The sequence below is a fragment of the Ranitomeya imitator genome, chromosome 5 (assembly GCF_032444005.1).
Source record: "Ranitomeya imitator isolate aRanImi1 chromosome 5, aRanImi1.pri, whole genome shotgun sequence".
Classification (NCBI taxonomy): domain Eukaryota; kingdom Metazoa; phylum Chordata; class Amphibia; order Anura; family Dendrobatidae; genus Ranitomeya; species Ranitomeya imitator.
The window spans coordinates 128727049-128748126 of record NC_091286.1 but is presented as its reverse complement, the minus strand read 5'-3'; the positions used below and the strand labels follow the sequence as shown (position 1 = coordinate 128748126).

Sequence of the window (21078 nt, the reverse complement as noted above, 5' to 3'; positions counted from 1 at the left end):
TAAGAATTTGCAGGTTCTGTGCCCGGCTGCCACCATGTTCTGTTTGTTGAATCCTGTCATAAATCACACTCTGTGAGTATCTCCAGGCTCTTTATTCACATCATGTCTCAACCTCCATTACATGAATTCCGAGTACAACAACATCCAACAAGTTCCAAACAAAGAATATAGAACACACATAAAAGTAGTGAGACCCCTAGAGGCCACATTAACATATAACATATTGCTACAGTTAGGGATGAGGTATCCTGATGGCGGTGGGGGGGAAGGACCTACTTAGGGCTAGGGGAGTGTAGGCTCAGGCATGAGCTCAGGGGTGTCCCTTCCTTAATTTCCCTACTGGTAGGGCCTTGCTCCCCCCTTTTCCATTCCGTTGTTGGTGTGTTGTGCCGTCCGCTTACCGACCTTCCCTGTAGGGGTCGCTTTGTATACTGTGACAGACCAGTTAAGTCAGTCAAATGCCTTCTCTGTATCTAAACTTAACCCCTTAGCGACCGCCGATACGCCTTTTAACGGCGGCCGCTAAGGGTACTTAAGCCACAGCGCCGTTAATTAACGGCGCTGTGGAAAAAGTACATAGCGCCCCCCAGAGGCCGATTTTCTCCGGGGTCTCGGCTGCCGGGGGTAGCCGAGACCCCAGAGAACATGATTCGGGTCGGTTTTCACCGACCCCGCTTTTGCAATCGCCGGTAATTAACCGTTTACCGGCGATCGCAAAAAAAAAAACGCGATTAGTATTGTGTTTCTCTCCCCTCTAATGTGATCGGACATTAGAGGGGAGAGAAATAGGGTCCCCCGAGCCCCCCACGGTACCTTATGTACCGGAGAAGGTGCCCCCCCGGTCCCCGACCCTCCTCCTTCCTGCCCGGGCTCCAAAATGGCGGGCGCATGTGCAGATGCGCCCGCCAAAGCCTAACTTCCCCTGGTGTACTGGATCGCTTCCCCCGGTGTATTGGATCGCTCCCCCTGGAGCGATCGCAATCCCGGGGGTCTTTACAGACCCCCGGGATTGCGATCGCTGCAAATAGTTTGTAAAAAAAAAAAATGCTTTGCATTTCTCTCCCCTCTGATGTGATCACACATCAGAGGGGAGAGAAATAGAGCCCCCGAGCCCCCCACCATACCGCCTGCTCCTGTCCCCGGTCCTCAGTAGTGGTCCCCGGTCCTCAGTAGTGGTCCCCGGTCCCCAGCCCACTGCTCCTGGCCCCCCTTCTTCTTCTCTGCTGGAAGAAAATGGCGGGCGCATGCGCAGTGCGCCTGCCATGATCTGCCAGCAGAGACCCAGCAACCTATGAGAATTTTCTCATTGGCTGCTGGGTTTTGATTACTGTAATATGTCCAATTACAGTGATCAAAACCCCTAATATTTGATAAACATGGCAGCACTTGGGCTGTACCTTTCTCTTCTCTCCTTGTAGTTGTTCTAGGAGAGAAGAGAGAGAGACTACAGTTCAAGTGCTGCCCTGTCAGTGACAAAAAACATAATATCTGCCTCCGCCAGCATCCCATTTACCCACCCCCATTCTCCGTAATCCCTGCATCACCAGCAGAGGATTATAAAAAAAAAAGAAAAAAAAAATTATAATTTTTTTTTTACATTTTTTTTAGGGTTTGGGTTAGGGTTAGGGTTAGGGTTAGGGTTAGGGGAGGAATTAGATAAAATGGCTCGCAGAACTTTTAGCGCGGAGCAAGCTTACAGCCTGCTTTGCTCCGGCAGCTCCGGCAGCGAAACAGATTCTGCCCCTGAAGTTGAGCAGTTTTCAGACAGTGATGACGACTCTTCCTCCACGGGATCCCCCAGCCCGGTGGTAGCGGAGTCGGTCGTCACTGCTGAAGCTTCAGAGGCAGGACCAAGTACCGCAGTCCCCCCACCGCTGTGGTATAATGACACCTCATTTTCCCCTCAAATTCCCCCTTTTTCTGCAGTCCCTGGAATAAAAGTAGATGTCGCCAATTTTACCCCCATTGATTTTTTTGAAATTTTCATTAGCCCCGAAGTCCTGCAATTAATCGTCCACCAAACTAACCTATATGCCCGGCAATATATTTCCCAAAAACCCACTGCCTTTCATTCCCGTTCCTGGATCCCCACAAATGTCCCCGAAATTAAAAAATTCTTAGGCCTCACCCTGAATATGAGTATAGTAAAAAAACCCACTCTCCGCTCTTACTGGGCAACAAAAGCTGTCCACTGCACCCCTGTATTTGCAGCCATCATGTCCCGAGCCCGTTACGAAGCCCTGATGAGATTCCTCCACTTCAGTGACAATGCCCAAGCTCTCCCAAGAACTGACCCCAACTACGATCGGCTAAATAAATTAAGACCCCTAATTTCTCTCCTAAAAACTTCCTTTCTAAATTCCTATACCCCAGAGCAAAACATGGCAGTCGACGAGTCCTTGATGAGCTACAAGGGCCGTCTGTCATTCCGCCAATTTCTTCCCTCCAAGAGAGCCAAATACGGCGTAAAATTATATAAAGCTTGCGAGAGCTCATCAGGGTACACGTCCACCTTCCTAATTTACGAAGGTAGGGACCGCCAAATAAACCCCCCAAACTGCCCCCAGACAATTGGTATCCCAGGCAAAATTGTCTGGGAGCTAATGACGCCCTTTCTCAATCAAGGGTACCACGTGTACACAGATAATTATTACACGAGTATCCCCCTATACAAATCCCTCCATGCTGCAAGTACAGGGGCCTGTGGGACAGTGAGGAAAAACAGAGTGGGGATTCCGTCACAGTTGGTGTCCAGACGTTTGGAGAGGGGGGCGTCATTTTCACTTGCAAGCGACCAACTACTTGCAGTGAAGTGGAAAGACAGGAAGGACGTCTATATGCTTTCCACACTGCATACGGACACCACTGTGACGGTCAGAGAGAGGGGTGCCACCAGGGACAAAGAAAAACCTGTCTGCGTCACAGAATATAATAGACATATGGGTGGCGTAGACCTGTCAGACCAGGTTCTGCAACCATACCTGGTCAAGAGGAAGACCAGGGCGTGGTATAAAAAGGTGGGAATCTATCTAATTCAGACTGCCACCTACAACAGTTTTGTCCTATACAAAAAATCTCAAGGACCACTAACTTTCCTGCACTTTCAGGAAAAAGTAGTAGAGAGCCTCATATTTGAGTCCATGGCACCGGGGGAAGCCTTCGACTCTGAGGATTCCCGGAGACTGTCAGAACGCCATTTTCCTCACCCTGTCCCTGTCACTCCCACCCAAAGGTATCCTCAAAAAAGGTGCCGAGTTTGCAGAAAGCATGGCAGGCGGAGTGATTCCCGATTTTATTGCCCCACATGCCCATCCCAACCAGGCCTTTGTATCTCCCCCTGTTTTGAGACCTACCACACCACCTACAATTATTAGTTTGTTTTTTTTTCAATCATTTTTATTTTCTGCTTAGTGGCCCCAGTAGTACAATTTGGAACAATTGATAAATATTTTAATTAGTAGATCCCATTTTACCCCATTTCACAATTAATTCCAGAATTTGATCAATCCCATACCAAACTACTATCCCAACAAATTCTCATCCACGTACCCACGTCTGTACGCTCTAGAGTGTGGACCCCACAAATGTTCTTGCAAAGTCAGGTCATCTGAAAATTCTACGACTCGATCAATCCCATACCAAACTACTATTCCAACAAATTCTCGTCCACGTACCTATGTCAATAAGCGTTAGAATGTGGACCCCAGAAATGATCTTGAAAAGTGAGATTATCTGAAAATGAATTCTAGGACTTTATTACTCAAACATTTTTGACCATTTATCTAACTTTGACTGTTTTTATAACTGTCTTGCTACACAAAACTTTGGCTTCCATTTATATTACTTATATTTATGTTGATAATACGGGCATGATCATTTTATTGTAGGATTTCTAAAAAATGAGGAAGTTCCGTACTTATACACTATGGGCTTTACTTTATGGTTCTTGCCGAACCTCTGGTACCAGACAATACTTTCTATAGAGAACTGGTTGTTTTGTGCATATAGCGGTTCTGACCTTGGCGGGTGGGAGCTTGCTATGGTGTACCACGTCTATTGGCACATTCGTCTCTCATATAGGGATTGATGGAGCTAAAAGTACGTTGTACGACCAGTCTCTGAAAGTGTCTGCCATTCTAGCCCTGATGGTGTTCTTTCATCTTTGGAACAAACTCCGCTTTGCCACATAGTTGGCTGCATTTTCCTACACATTTTGCCCTTCATTCCAGTACAGTTTATTCTTCCTGCTACAATATACGCAAATGCGGGACAACTGTTTTGTTAGCAAGACCAATTTTATAGTCAGCCATTGTGTTTTAGGAGCATGCCTCCCTCTGTGAGTAATAATTCCTGGAAGGATTTTCTTTTTTGCTCAATGTCTCTAGAAGCTTTGAATGGGTCCTGGATCTTCAATTTCAAATAAAGCCAAATTTGTCACATTGTGCCCCTTTCTGTCCAAGCCCTGCCATTTGTCCAAACAGAACTTTTTTACTACATATGGGATATTGCTGCACTCATAATAAAGTGGGTAACGAATTGTGGGGTCCACTTTTTGATGTTATTTCTGAAAAATCGAGACATTCAGGTCTAAAACAAGATTCTCGTGGAAAAAAATGAATTTTTTCAATATGACAACCTAATGTTATCAAACTCTGTGTCATACATGTGGGTTCAAATTGCTCAATATACCCCTGATTAAAATCTTTGAGGGGTGTAGTTTCCAAAACGGGGTCAGTTGTGGGGGGTTTCTGCTGTTAGGCACATCTACAAACCCAAAATGACGTCCGCTCTCACAATTAAGAGATTAAAAAGTCAAACGGCGCGCCTTCCCTTCCAAGCTCCGCAGTGCGCCCAAACAGAGGTTTACCCCCACATACGGGGTATCGACATACTCAGGACAAATTGCACAACAACTTTTGGGGTCTATTTTGTCTTGCTACCCTTGGGAAAATAAAAAATTGGGGGTGAAAAGATCATTTTTGTGAAAAAAAAAATGATTTTTATTTTTTTCGGCTCTACGTTATAAACTTGTGTGAAGCACTTGGGGGTTCAAAGTGTTGACCATACACCTAGATAAGTTCCTTAGGGGGTCTAGTTTCCAAAATGGTGTCACTTGTGGGGGGTTTCCACTGTTTAGGCACATCAGGGGCTCTCCAAACGCGACATGGTGTCCGATCTCAATTCCAGAGAATTCTATGTTGAAAAAGTCAAATGGCGCTCCTTCCCTTCTGAGCTCTACTGTGCACCCAAACAGAGGTTTACCCCCACATACGGGGTATCGACATACTCAGGACAAATTGCACAACAACTTTTGGGGTCTATTTTGTCTTGCTACCCTTGGGAAAATAAAAAATTGGGGGTGAAAAGATCATTTTTGTGAAAAAAAAATGATTTTTAATTTTTTCGGCTCTATGTTATAAACTTGTGTGAAGCACTTGGGGGTTCAAAGTGTTGACCACACACCTAGATAAGTTCCTTAGGGGGTCTAGTTTCCAAAATGGTGTCACTTGTGGGGGGTTTCCACTGTTTAGGCACATCAGGGGCTCTCCAAACGCGACATGGTGTCCGATCTCAATTCCAGAGAATTCTATGTTGAAAAAGTCAAATGGCGCTCCTTCCCTTCTGAGCTCTACTGTGCACCCAAACAGAGGTTTACCCCCACATACGGGGTATCGACATACTCAGGACAAATTGCACAACAACTTTTGGGGTCTATTTTGTCTTGCTACCCTTGGGAAAATAAAAAATTGGGGGTGAAAAGATCATTTTTGTGAAAAAAAAATGATTTTTAATTTTTTCGGCTCTACGTTATAAACTTGTGTGAAGCACTTGGGGGTTCAAAGTGTTGACCACACACCTAGATAAGTTCCTTAGGGGGTCTAGTTTCCAAAATGGTGTCACTTGTGGGGGGTTTCCACTGTTTAGGCACATCAGGGGCTCTCCAAACGCGACATGGTGTCCGATCTCAATTCCAGAGAATTCTATGTTGAAAAAGTCAAATGGCGCTCCTTCCCTTCTGAGCTCTACTGTGCACCCAAACAGAGGTTTACCCCCACATACGGGGTATCGACATACTCAGGACAAATTGCACAACAACTTTTGGGGTCTATTTTGTCTTGCTACCCTTGGGAAAATAAAAAATTGGGGGTGAAAAGATCATTTTTGTGAAAAAAAAATTATTTTTAATTTTTTCGGCTCTACGTTATAAACTTGTGTGAAACACTTGGGGGTTCAAAGTGTTGCCAAACACACCTAGATAAGTTCCTTAGGGGGTCTAGTTTCCAAAATGGTGTCACTTGTGGGGGGTTTCCACTGTTTAGGCACATCAGGGGCTCTCCAAACGCGACATGGTGTCCGATCTCAATTCCAGGGAATTCTATGTTGAAAAAGTCAAATGGCGCTCCTTCCCTTCTGAGCTCTACTGTGCACCCAAACAGAGGTTTACCCCCACATACGGGGTATCGACATACTCAGGACAAATTGCACAACAACTTTTGGGGTCTATTTTGTCTTGCTACCCTTGGGAAAATAAAAAATTGGGGGTGAAAAGATCATTTTTGTGAAAAAAAAATTATTTTTAATTTTTTCGGCTCTACGTTATAAACTTGTGTGAAACACTTGGGGGTTCAAAGTGTTGCCAAACACACCTAGATAAGTTCCTTAGGGGGTCTAGTTTCCAAAATGGTGTCACTTGTGGGGGGTTTCCACTGTTTAGGCACATCAGGGGCTCTCCAAACGCGACATGGTGTCCGATCTCAATTCCAGGGAATTCTATGTTGAAAAAGCCAAATGGCGCTCCTTCCCTCCTGAGCTCTACTGTGCACCCAAATAGTGGTCCCTCCCCACATATGGGGTATCGGCATTCTCCGGACAAATTGCACAACAAATGATGTGGTTCATTTTCTTTTTTTACACATGTGAAAATAAAAAAAATTGATTCTGAAGTAAAATATTTGTGAAAAAAAGTAAAATGTTCATTTTTTCCTTCCACATTGCTTCAGTTCCTGTGCAGCAACTGAAGGGTTAATAAACTTCTTGAATGTGGTTTTGCGCACCTTGAGGGGTGCAGTTTTTAGAATGGTGTCAATTTTGGGCATTTTCTGCTACATAGACCCCTCAAACTGACTTCAAATGTGAGGTGGTCCCTAAAAAAAATGGTTTTGTAAATTTTGCTGTAAAAATAAGAAATTGCTGGTCAAATTTTAACCCTTATAACTCCCTAATAATTTTTTTTTTTTTTCCAAAATTGTGCTGATGTAAAGTAGACATATGGGAAATGTTATTTATTGACCATTTTGTGTGACATATCTCTCTGATGTAAGGGCATAAAAATTCAAAGTTTGAAAATTGCAAAATTTTCAAAATTTTCGCCATATTTCCGTTTTTTTTAAATAAATAAACGCAAGTAATATCGAAGAAATGTTACCACTAACATGAAGTGCAATATGTCACGAAAAAACAATCTCAGAATCAGCGGGATCCGTTGAAGCGTTCCAGAGTTATAACCTCATAAAGTGACAGTGGTCAGAATTGTAAAAATTGGCCTGGTCATTAACCCCTTCGCGACATGCGCCGTACTAGTACTGCGCTGCCGGCACTGCATTAGTGCCAGCAGCAGTACTAGTACGGCGCACCGATCACCGCGGTCTCGCGCTGAGCGCCGCGGTGATCGGGTGCGGGGGTCAGCTGTATATGACAGCTGACACCCCGCAGCAATGCCCACGATGCGGCTCAGTAGTGACAGCGGCATAGAGGGGGATCGCGCAGGGACGGGGGCTCCCTGCGCTCTCCCACCGGAGCAACGCAATGAGATCGCGTTGCTCCGGTGACCCGGAAGGAGTCCCCGGATCCAAGATGGCCGCCGGACTCCTTCCGGGTCATGAAGTGACCTGGCTAGCCGGCGCCTGCTGAGAGCAGGCGCTGGAGAGCCAGCTAAGCTGCCTGTCAGATCGTTGATCTGACAGTGTGCTATGCACAGTGTCAGATCAACGATCTGATCTAATACAGAGATGTCCCACCCTGGGACAATGTTAGAAAGTTAAAAAAAAAAAAATAGAATGTGTAAAAAAAAATAAAAAAAAATCCCCCCCCCAAAAAAAAAAAAACATTTCCCAATAAATCCATTTATTTATGTAAAAAAAAAAAAAAACAATAAATGTACACATATTTGGTATCGCCGCGTCCGTAACAACCCGCTCTATAAAACTGTCCCACTAGTTAACCCCTTCAGTGAACACCGCAAAAAAAAAAAAAAAAACAAGGCAAAAAACAACGCTTTATTATCATGCAGGCGAACAAAAAGTGGAATAACACGCGATCAAAACGACGGATATAAATAACCATGGTACCGCTGAAAATGTCATCTTGTCCCGCAAAAAAAAAGCCGCCATACAGCATCATCAGCAGAAAAATAAAAAAGTTATAGCTCTCAGAATAATGCGATGCAAAAACAATTATTTTTTTATATAAAATAGTTTTTATTGTGTAAAAGCGCCAAAACATAAAAGAAATTACATAAATGAGGTATCGCTGTAATCGTACTGACCCGAAGAATAAAACTGCTTTATCCATTTTACCACACGTGGAACGGTATAAACGCCCCCCCTAAAAGAAATTCAGGAATTGCTGGTTTTTGTTCATTCCGCCTCCCAAAAATCGGAATAAAAAGCGATCAAAAAATGTCATCTGCCCGAAAATGTTACCAATAAAAACGTCAACTCGTCCCGCAAAAAACAAGACCTCATATGACTCTGTGGGCCAAAATATGGATAAATTATAGCTCTCAAAATGTGGTGATGCAAAAACTATTTTTTGCAATAAAAAGCGTCTTTTAGTGTGTGACAGCTGCCAATCATAAAAATCCGCCAAAAAAACGCTATAAAAGTAAATCAAACCCCCCTTCATCACCCCCTTAGTTAGGGAAAAATAATAAAATGTAAAAAAATGTATTTATTTCCATTTTCCCATTAGGGCTAGGGTTAGGGCTAGGGTTAGGGCTAGGGTTAGGGCTAGGGTTAGGGCTAGGGTTAGGGCTAGGGCTAGGGTTGGGGTTAGGGTTTCAGTTATAATTGGGGGTTTCCACTGTTTAGGCACATCAGGGGCTCTCCAAACGCGACATGGCGTCCGATCTCAATTCCAGCCAATTCTGCTTTGAAAAAGTAAAACAGGGCTCCTTCCCTTCCGAGTTCTCCTGTGTGCCCAAACAGTGGTTCCCCCCAACATATGGGGTATCAGCGTTCTCAGGACAAGTTGGACAAAAACTTTTGGGGTCCAATTTGTCCTGTTACCCTTGGGAAAATAAAAACATAGGGGATAAAATATCATTTTCGTGGAAAAAAAAATATTTTTTATTTTCACGGCTCTGCGTTATAAACTGTAGTGAAACACTTGTTGGTTCAAAGCTCTCACAACACATCTAGATAAGTTCCTTGGGGGGTCTAGTTTCCAATATGGGGTCACTTGTGGGGGGTTTCTACTGTTTAGGTACATCAGGGGCTCTGCAAATGCAACATGACGCCTGCAGACCAATCCATCTAAGTCTGCATTTCAAATGGCGCTCCTTCCCTTCCGAGCTCTGCCGTGCACCCAAACAGTGGTTCCCCCCAACATATGGGGTATCAGCGATCTCAGGACAAGTTGGACAACAACTTTTGGGGTCCAATTTGTCCTGTTACCCTTGGGAAAACAAAAACATAGGGGATAAAATATCATTTTCGTGGAAAAAAAATATTTTTTATTTTCACGGCTCTGCGTTATAAACTGTAGTGAAACACTTGTTGGTTCAAAGCTCTCACAACACATCTAGATAAGTTCCTTGGGGGGTCTAGTTTCCAATATGGGGTCACTTGTGGTGGGTTTCTACTGTTTAGGTACATCAGGGGCTCTGCAAATGCAACATGACACCTGCAGTCCATTCCATCTAAGTCTGCATTTCAAACGGTGCTCCTTCCCTTCCGAGCTCTGCCATGCACTCAAACGGTGGTTCCCCCCCACATGTGGGGTATCAGCGTACTCAGGACAAATTGGACAATAACATTTGTGGTCCAATTTCTCCTGTTACCCTTGGGAAAAAAAAATTGCGGGCTAAAACATCATTTTGTGGAAAGAAATAATGATTTTTTAATTTTCACAATGCTACATTCTAAACTTTAGTGAAACAATTGGGGGTTAAAAGTGCTCACCACACATCTAGATAAGTTCCTTAGGGGGTCTTCTTTCCAAAATGGGGTCACTTGTGGGGAGTTTCCACTGTTAAGGCACGTCAGGGGCTCTCCAAATGCGACATGGCATCCGATCTCAATTCCAGCCAATTTTGCATTGAAAAGTCAAATGGCACTCCTTCCCTTCCGAGCTCTGCCATGCGCTCAAACAGTGGTTTATCCCCATATATGAAGTATCGACGTACTCAGGACAAATTGCACAACAACTTTTGGGGTCCAATTTATCCTTTTACCCTTGGGAAAATAAAACATTTGGGGCAAAAAGATCATTTTTTGTGAAAATTAATAAAAAATTTTTTTTTACGGCTCTACATTATAAACTTCTGTGAAGCACTTGGAGGTTCAAAGTGCTCACCACACATCTAGATTAGTTCCTTAGGGGGTCTACTTTCCATAATGGTGTCACTTGTGGGGGTTTCCACTGTTTAGGCACATCAGGGGCTCTCCAATCGTGACATGGGCTTCGATCTCAATTCCAGCAAATCTTGCATTGAAAAGTCAAATGGCGCTCCTTCCCTTCTGAGCTCTGCCATGTGCCCAAACAGTGGTTTACCCCCACATATGGGGTATCGGCGTACTCAGGACAAATTGTACAACGAATTTTGTGGTCCAATTTCTCCTGTTACCCTTGGTAAAATGAAACAAATTGGACCTGAAGTAAAAATTTTGTGAAAAAAAAGTTAAATGTTCAATTTTTTTAAACATTCAAAAAATTCCTGTGAAGCACCTGAAGGGTAAATAAACTTTTTGAATGTGGTTTTGAGTACCTTGAGGGGTGCAGTTTTTAGAATGGTGTCACTTTTGGGCATTTTCTGTCATATAGACCCCTCAAAGTCACTTCAAGTGTGAGGTGGTCCGTAAAAAAATGGTTTTGCAAATTTTGTTGCAAAAATGAGAAATCGCTGGTCAACTTTTAACCCTTATAACGTCCTAACAAAAAAAAGTTATGTTTCCAAAATTGTGCTGATGTAAAGCAGACATGTGGGAAATGTTGTTTATTAACTATATTATGTGATATAACTCTCTAATTTAAGGGCATAAAAACTAAGAGTTTGAAAATTGCTAAATTTTCATAATTTCCGACAAATTTTTGTTTTTTTCACAAATAAATGCAAGTCATATCGAAGAAGTTTTACCACTATCATGAAGTACAATATGTCACGAGAAAACAGTGTCAGAATCACCAGGATCCGTTGAAGCGTTTCAGAGTTATGACCTCATAAAGTGACAGTGATCAGAATTGTAAAAATTGGCCCTGTCACTTAGGTGAAAACAGGCTTTGGGGTGAAGGGGTTAAGTACCAAATTGGCTCTGTCACTAAGGGGTTAAAATAATGTTTGTGTTTTATTTTTGTTGGACACTTCAGTCAACTCTATTGCTCTTCTGGTGTTGTCTCCTCCCTGGCAAAAAGGCACAAAGCCTACCTGATCCTTACTAATAAGCCAGGGAAGCCACTGATTAAGTCTGTTAGCCAGCATACAGGTAAATATTTTCAAGTCTGCTTTTAATTGTGCTATCGGATGATAATTAGAGCAATGCAGAGGGTCTTTTCCCCCTTAGGAATAAGAATTAAGAATGAATAAGACAGGTTATCTGGTATGGAAGAGCCCTCCATGAATGAGTTAAACATTTTAGTCATGTGAGGGATCAGCTCCTCTGCGACAAAGATATGTCAGCCTGTCTGGGCCAGGAGACTTTCCCTAAGGGCAGTCTCACACGTCCAGATAATTCCGGTACTGGAAAAATCGGTACCGGAATTATCTGTGTCCGTGTGCCGGTGCATTTCTGTGGCACATCAGTGTGGCACACGTGCGGCACACGTGTGCCCACTGGGTACCACACGCACCGTGCCGGAGACAGCGCTAAAGTTTAGCGCTGTCCCCTGCATCGTGCTGAAGCCCCATTCATATCTTCCCTGCAGCAGCGTTTGCTGTAGAGAAGATATGAATAATAGTGTGTAAAATCCAGATCCACCCCTATGGGAAGTGGAGCCGCATATTCATTAGTGTAAATGAGCGGCCCCACGTGACTGCTCATACAGTACAAGGTGCGGCCAGGACAGGAAGCAGCGAGGGAGCCGGGAGCTGGGTGAGTATTTTAACCACAGCGGGGGGCGCACAGGGGGTGGGAGGCAGGTGGGGATCTGGATTTTACACACTATTATTCATATCTTCTCTACAGCAAACGCTGCTGCAGGGAAGATATGAATGGCGGATTCAGCACCAGTGGGAGGACAGCGCTTAATGTAGCGCTGTCTCCTGCACGGCACACGGACTGCACACGGACAACGTCCATTTGCAGTACATGTTTTACATGGACCCATTGACTTTAATGGGTCCGTGTAATACGTGCGCTCCCACGAACACTGACATGTTTCCGTGTTTGGCACACGGAGACACGGTCCGCAAAAAATCAATGACATCTGAACAGATGCATTGATTTTTATGTGTCTACGTGTGTCAGTGTCTCCGGTACGTGATGAAACTGTCACCTCACATACCGGAGACACTGACATGTGAAACCGGCCTAAGGCAAGTCTTTCAAGATTTCAGTTATTTCCTCTTGGGTAACTGGAATATTAAGAGAGTTCAGGGGCCAGATCTGGTAAATTTAAATTGGATAAATAACTTTTCAATAGGGAGTCCCTTCTGTTTTCATCTGCAGGAAGCATATCCTGGAGATTATATAATTTACTATAGAAATTATAAAATAAATTTGAAATCTCAGATAGATAGTAGTGCATAGGCCGTCTTCACTTCTTATTGCTTGGGGATTCAAGGACAAAGCGTTCTTCTTCAATTGCCTCGCCAATAGAGTATGCACTTTATTGCCCTTTTCATAATATTTTTGATTTGTGTATAAAAGGAGTTTCTCTACCTTGTGAAAAGATAGGTATTTCAACTAATTTCTTTTCTCTACCACCCTCCTCAAAACCTGCAGAGAAGGAGATGCACTTAGTTTATGTTCTTCACTTTTGAGTCGCAAATAAAGATTATTATATTGCCATTTTTTCAATTTGGAACCCTCTTTAAGGCTATGTGCACACGTTGCGGATTAGGCTTAGGAATTTCTTGTGCGGATTCTGCCTCTCCTGGCAGAAAACGCACCTGCGGATTTGTCGCGTTTTTTGTGCAGTTCCGCAGCGTTTTTTGTGCATTTTTGCTGCAGTTTTCTTGCGGATTTGCTGCGTTTTTTACCCCTGCGGTTTTCTATAATGGAATGGGTACAAAAACGCTGCAGATTTACAAAAAAGAAGTCGCATGCTACTTCTTTTAAAACGCAGCGTTTCCGCAGCGGATTTCCCGCAAAGTGTGCACAGCATTTTTTTTTCTCATTGATTTATATTGTACTGTAAATCAATTGCGGATCTGTGTTTCTGCACCTCACAAAAACGCTGCGGATCCGCAGGAAATACGCAACGTGTGCACATACCCTCAGTGACAAATTCACTGTGGTAAAATGGTAACATCAGGCTTTTACTCATTATTGTCATACAATAATCAAGCCATTTAGATAGAACATACAATATATTTATTGGAATACTACTTCAGAACAAAAAACTTTTTCCTATTTACAATTCATTATACACTCTGCAGTAAGTGAATAAAATAACATTTGTGCAGTCTATGAATTTGTTCTGAGAAATAGTATCTGCAAATATACACTGTTAAAGTCAGGGTCTCCCGTGAGCTGGTAAGGTGGGTTATGCAAGTCTATCCAGTACTCGGTTCTCTCGTTGCAGCACGCGCGCTGTACTCGTGGTCATGAAGCACACGGCGCCATCTCTGTCAGCCACTGGGGGCGCTGCACTTTGGTCTCTATGCTGTGCGCTGCCTGTTCCTGCCAAGACTGAAGCACTGACAACCAGTGGCACGCTGCTTCTCCGGCGGGGTACTGCATCGGGTCTCTCTCTGGCAGCACGCACACAGTAGTCACTAGCCCGGTACGTTCAATACCTCGCTGCGTAGTGACCAACAGGCACCCTGCACGTCTCTCCTCACAGGCTCTGTCAGTGGTGGCGGTGCTTGGGCCTGTGCTGTGCAGATGCTCCGGGGCCGCAGCACTCACTGGTCCCTGCTGCGCACTATCTGCTCCCGCCAAGTCTCTCTGAGCTGCTGCTGAGCACATGGCTCCCCTCAGCGCAGCGGTCCCCCTGAAGATGGCGGGGGATCCGCTCAATGCAGCGCTTCGCAGTGCCGATGCTCTGACGGGGGCGCACCGCTCACCTGACTGTGTGCTGCCCCGGGTTGGCGCCAAGCTCTTCGCTGCTGCACGAGCTCTCCCCTTTATAGAACCCTGCCTCTCTTGGTCAACAGGAAGGTCCGGTTCTCCAAAGCTTCCTCCTGGCAACAGGGGAAGGTCCGCCTCGCTAAAGCTTCCCCCACGGTACAGGGGATGCAGCCATTTCAGTTGCGGCACGCAGGTACCCATGGTTTGGTCGCCCCCTTTACACCTCTGCACAGGTCCACAAAACAAACCGTGTCCTTGGGCAGGGGTGTCAAACTGCATTCCTCGAGGGCCTCAGACCATGCGTGTTTTCAAGATTTCCTTTGCATTACACAAGGTGCTGCAATCATTCTGTGCAGGTGATTAAATTATCACCTGTGCAACACAAGGAAATCCTGAAAACATGACCTGTTTGCAGCCCTCTAGGAATGCAGTTTGACACCCCTGTCCTTGGCTACACAAAGAACATCGAAGGGGGTGGGATTTTTTTTTTTGGGGGGGGGGTAGGGGTTAATTTCTACAGTGCCATGAGAGAAATGAGTGCCATGAGAGAAATGAGGACCATTCCATGAAAGTGTATATAAACGTCCTCCCACGCTGCGCCACCTACAGCCGCACCGGCATACATGACAACAGCCGGCATGGCACAACTACACTCACTCTCACTGACTGGGCGGCATTGCCTTTTTAAGAGACGCCCTGAAGCCACGCCCACTGTGGGAGGCTCCTGCCCTCGTGCGCTCCCATAGTAGTTAGTGCGGCTCGGTGCTCTCCGTCAGATGAAGCCACGCCCACTGTGGGAGGGTCCTGCCCTCGTGCGCTCCCATAGTAGTAAGGGCCGCTCGATGCTCTCCGTCAGATGAAGCCACGCCCACTGTGGGAGGGTCCTGCCCTCGTGCGCTCCCATAGTAGTTCGTGCCGCTCGGTGCTCTCCGCCAGATGCTGCCTGTCACCATGCGTTGGCCGCTTCTCCGCAGTGTGTACAGCCGCCTGCCTGGGATCCTGAGCAATAGATACCCGGGTTGGGCAGTCACTGGCGTCCGTCCGTCCTCAGCCACGGCGTGGAGGAGCGCACAGGAGCTACACGGCACCGTGGCCAGGTATGGACAGCGCACATCTGCGTGTGTGGGTGACTCCTGTGGAGCAGTCCTGTGTCATGCTGCGTGTACACTCGGGAGCTACCATCCGATGAATGGGGGGATGTAACTTTTTAGGAAGTAGCAATGCCTTTTTTGCAGCAGCTCGCAGAGACTTATGGGAGTTGTAGTTTGTAATAAGAAGGCAGTAACTAGCTGTGAGCAGCTGTCCACTACAAGTCCCAGCATGCTTTATCAGCTGGAGATTCTCCGTGTCATCACGATGCTGATGTTGGTTCAGTAGTTTCTTGCTCACAAAATGTTATAGTGTTTTCACGATTAGTAAGAGGCAGAAACGATCCCACTAATAAGCTACATGCAGGGAGAGGGGGATACACGTACAGGCAGATGCAGGACGTAGGAAAGTGGCACAAAAGTGGGCATCAAAGTGGGCACTGAAGGGTGTTCTCAAAAGGGGTTAAGAGACTTAAGGCCACTGATCTTAAATTATCATTACACAGAAAAGTATGCGCGGGGCGCTCCTGACAGGCCACAAAGGGGTTAAAGGCATCAGAGCGGGCAATTGGCTCATTTTCACAACTGCTAAGTGATTGGTGTACTTTAAGGGAGGATGTTAGCGAAGGAAATGAGGATGTCGAGTCCATATGGGTCGAAATTCATGGAGGGAAAAATGGTAACAAAATTCTCATTGGGGTCTGTTACAAACCCCCAAATATACCAGATATCATGGAAAGTCTACTTCTAAAGCAGATAGATGAAGCTGCAACCCATAATGAGGTCCTGGTTATGGGGGACTTTAACTACCCGGATATTAACTGGGAAACAGAAACCTGTGAAACCCATAAAGGCAACAGGTTTCTGCTAATAACCAAGAAAAATTATCTTTCACAATTGGTGCAGAATCCAACCAGAGGAGCAGCACTTTTAGACCTAATACTATCTAATAGACCTGACAGAATAACAAATCTGCAGGTGGTCGGGCATCTAGGAAATAGCGACCACAATATTGTGCAGTTTCACCTGTCTTTCACTAGGGGGACTTGTCAGGGAGTCACAAAAACATTGAACTTTAGGAAGGCAAAGTTTGACCAGCTTAGAGATGCCCTTAATCTGGTAGACTGGGACAATATCCTCAGAAATAAGAACACAGATAATAAATGGGAAATGTTTAAGAACTTCCTAAATAGGCAGTGTAAGCGGTTTATACCTTGTGGGAATAAAAGGACTAGAAATAGGAAAAACCCAATGTGGCTAAACAAAGAAGACAGGCAATTAACAGTAAAAAGAAAGCATTTGCACTACTAAAGCAGGATGGCACCATTGAAGCTCTAAAAAACTATAGGGAGAAAAATACTTTATCTAAAAAACTAATTAAAGCTGCCAAAAAGGAAACAGAGAAGCACATTGCTAAGGAGAGTAAAACTAATCCCAAACTGTTCTTCAACTATATCAATAGTAAAAGAATAAAAACTGAAAATGTAGGCCCCTTAAAAAATAGTGAGGAAAGAATGGTTGTAGATGACGAGGAAAAAGCTAACATATTAAACACCTTCTTCTCCACGGTATTCACGGTGGAAAATGAAATGCTAGGTGAAATCCCAAGAAACAATGAAAACCCTATATTAAGGGTCACCAATCTAACCCAAGAAGAGGTGCGAAACCGGCTAAATAAGATTAAAATAGATAAATCTCCGGGTCCGGATGGCATACACCCACGAGTACTAAGAGAACTAAGTAATGTAATAGATAAAATATACATAAATAAAAACACCGCGCTAACTAGAGGAGAAGGAGGATCAAATAAATGAATAATAGGGCTATACCACCAGCAAGAAACAGTACTCCATAAAGTGGGGATATAAACCCAGTAGTCAAATAATGGGCAATAATATCTATATAATGAAGTAAAAAAGAGCAAATGATCACAGACCCAGCAGAGTAATCAATAATAATAGAGCATGTGGCAGAAAAGTATAGAAAATCAATACAAGAACCGCACACTTACTTCGTGAGAGATAACTGTTGAGAAGCTGCTGGCGCTGTCTGGGTGGATGGTAGCTGCAGAGAAGCTAATAGCGCTATCCTGAAAAAAATGGGCACTGTCCCAGGAAGGGAATGAGGCAGAATCCCCAGCGGTCCGGGTAGCTGGAGCTGCAGGATCCAGAATAGCAGCAAGGGGCGGCACAACACCTAGAGATATGGGGAGCGTCCTCCCCGGTGAGTGCGCAGCCTCCGAGCGTCTGGAGCGTCTGTTCCTGTGCGGCCCCCGTCCATTGCTCCTTTCTCTTTTGTCTTGGTGACGTCACCCAGACCACGCCCCCTCTGTCTCACCGCTCTGTGTAGCGGCTTTCCTCGGGCCCACGTGTGCCGCGTAGCAGCGCTCCAGACGCTCGGAGGCTGCGCACTCACCTGGGAGGACGCTCCCCATATCTCTAGGTGTTGTGCCGCCCCTTGCTGCTATTCTGGATCCTGCAGCTCCAGCTACCCGGACCGCTGGGGATTCTGCCTCATTCCCTTCCTGGGACAGTGCCCATTTTTTTCAGGATAGCGCTATTAGCTTCTCTGCAGCTACCATCCACCCAGACAGCGCCAGCAGCTTCTCAACAGTTATCTCTCACGAAGTAAGTGTGCGGTTCTTGTATTGATTTTCTATACTTTTCTGCCACATGCTCTATTATTATTATTATTTATTACTCTGCTGGGTCTGTGATCATTTGCTCTTTTTTACTTCATTATATAGATATTATTGCCCATTATTTGACTACTGGGTTTATATCCCCACTTTATGGAGTACTGTTTCTTGCTGGTGGTATAGCCCTATTATTCATTTATTTGATCCTCCTTCTCCTCTAGTTAGCGCGATGTTTTTATTTATGTATATTTTGTTCTGCGTTTCATGACAGATTCTAGCACAGTTACTGTCTAAAACACCTGCAGCTCTCTAGCAGATACCTCCTCTGGGAGCGCCGGTGTGTCTTTTCCTTTTTTAATGTAATAGATAAACCATTATTTCTTATTTTTAGGGACTCTATAGCGACAGGGTCTGTTCCGCAGGACTGGCGCATAGCAAATGTGGTGCCAATATTCAAAAAGGGCTCTAAAAGTGAACCTGGAAATTATAGGCCAGTAAAGGTACCGTCAAACTAGACGATATCGCTAGCGATCCGTGACGTTGCAGCGTCCTCGCTAGCGATATCGTCCAGTGTGACAGGCAGCAACGATCAGGCCCCTGCTGTGCTTTCGCTGGTCGGGGAAGAAAGTCCAGAACTTTATTTGGTCGCTCGACTCCCCGCAGACATCGCTGAATCGGCGTGTGTGACACCGATTCAGCGATGTCTTCACTGGTAACCAGGGTAAACATCGGGTAACTAAGCGCAAGCCGCGCTTAGTAACCTGATGTTTACCCTGGTTACCATCCTAAAAGTAAAAAAAACAAACACTACATACTTACCTACAGCTGTCTGTCCTCCAGCGCTGTGCTCTGCACTCCTCCTGTACTGGCTGTGAGCGTCGGTCAGCTGGAAAGCAGAGCGGTGACGTCACCGCTCTGCTTTCCGGCCGCTGTGCTCACACAGACAGTACAGGAGGAGTGCAGAGCACAGCGCTGGAGGACAGACGGCTGTAGGTAAGTATGTTCTATTTGTTTTTTTTACTTTTAGGATGGTAACCAGGGTAAACATCGGGTTACTAAGCGCGGCCCTGCGCTTAGTTACCCGATGTTTACCCTGGTTACCGGCATCGTTGGTCGCTGGAGAGCGGTCTGTGTGACAGCTCTCCAGCGACCAAACAGCGACGCTGCAGCGATCCGGATCGTTGTCGGTATCGCTGCAGCGTCGCTAAGTGTGACGGTACCTTAACCCTGCTGTTCTGTTGGTCAAAAATGACCGACTTTGAACTTCAATATTCTTTAAAATATTCAAGATGCGGCTCTGAAACCCGTGGCCGACCGACCCATCCTCATTTAAGTCAATCAATCACAAGTTTCAGAACCGCATCTTGAACACCCCAAAAAATACCAAAGTTCAAAATAGGTCTCCCCAGACCGAACAGAACAGCAGGGTTATTGTTATTTTATTGTTGGTAAAATATTTGAAGGGTTTCTGAAGGATGTTATTCTGGATTATCTCAATGAGAATAACTGTTTAACTCCATATCAGCATGGGTTTATGAGAAATCGCTCCTGTCAAACCAATCTAATCAGTTTTTATGAAGAGGTAAGCTATAGGCTGGACCACGGTGAGTCATTGGACGTGGTATATCTCGATTTTTCCAAAGCGTTTGATACCGTGCCGCACAAGAGGTTGGTACACAAAATGAGAATGCTTGGTCTGGGGGAAAATGTGTGTAAATGGGTTAGTAACTGGCTTAGTGATAGAAAGCAGAGGGTGGTTATAAATGGTATAGTCTCTAACTGGGTCGCTGTGACCAGTGGGGTACCGCAGGGGTCGGTATTGGGACCTGTTCTCTTCAACATATTCATTAATGATCTGGTAGAAGGTTTACACAGTAAAATATCGATATTTGCAGATGATACAAAACTATGTAAAGCGGTTAATACAAGAGAAGATAGTATTCTGCTACAGATGGATCTGGATAAATTGGAAACTTGGGCTGAAAGGTGGCAGATGAGGTTTAACAATGATAAATGTAAGGTTATACACATGGGAAGAAGGAATCAATATCACCATTACACACTGAATGGGGAACCACTGGGTAAATCTGACAGGGAGAAGGACTTGGGGATCCTAGTTAATGATAAACTTACCTGGAGCACCCAGTGCCAGGAAGCAGCTGCCAAGGCAAACAGGATCATGGGGTGCATTAAAAGAGGTCTGGATACACATGATGAGCGCATTATACTGCCTCTGTACAAATCCCTAGTTAGACCGCACATGGAGTACTGTGTAAAGTTTTGGGCACCGGTGCTCAGGAAGGATATAATGGAACTAGAGAGAGTACAAAGGAGGGCAACAAAATTAATAAAGGGGATGGGAGAACTACAATACCCAGATAGATTAGCGAAATTAGGATTATTTAGTCTAGAAAAAAGACGACTGAGGGGCGATCTAATAACCATGTATAAGTATATAAGGGGACAATACAAATATCTCGCTGAGGATCTGTTTATACCAAGGAAGGTGACGGGCACAAGGGGGCATTCTTTGCGTCTGGAGGAGAGAAGGTTTTTCCACCAACATAGAAGAGGATTCTTTACTGTTAGGGCAGTGAGAATCTGGAATTGCTTGCCTGAGGAGGTGGTGATGGCGAACTCAGTCGAGGGGTTCAAGAGAGGCCTGGATGTCTTCCTGGAGCAGAACAATATTGTATCATACAATTATTAGGTTCTGTAGAAGGACGTAGATCTGGGGATTTATTATGATGGAATATAGGCTGAACTGGATGGACAAATGTCTTTTTTCGGCCTTACTAACTATGTTACTATTGGTGTATTTAAAGGGTTAAATGCCTTTAGGATCTATCTGCATACAGATAGTGATGCCCTATACCCACATCACTCCACCCTGGCCTAGGCG

The 21078-nt window shown here is 44.9% G+C and overlaps 1 protein-coding gene across 1 annotated transcript in view; it reads left to right on the top strand.

Annotated features, from left to right (window-relative positions):
- Positions 1-15240: 15240 nt before the first annotated feature.
- Positions 15241-21078, top strand: part of MTHFD1L (methylenetetrahydrofolate dehydrogenase (NADP+ dependent) 1 like) — a 336729-nt gene continuing 330891 nt past the window's right edge. Inside the window, exon 1 of the mRNA XM_069769141.1 lies at positions 15241-15547. Coding sequence (XP_069625242.1) covers positions 15387-15547 — 161 coding nt within the window. The 5' untranslated portion in view covers positions 15241-15386. The remainder of the gene's footprint in view (positions 15548-21078) is intronic.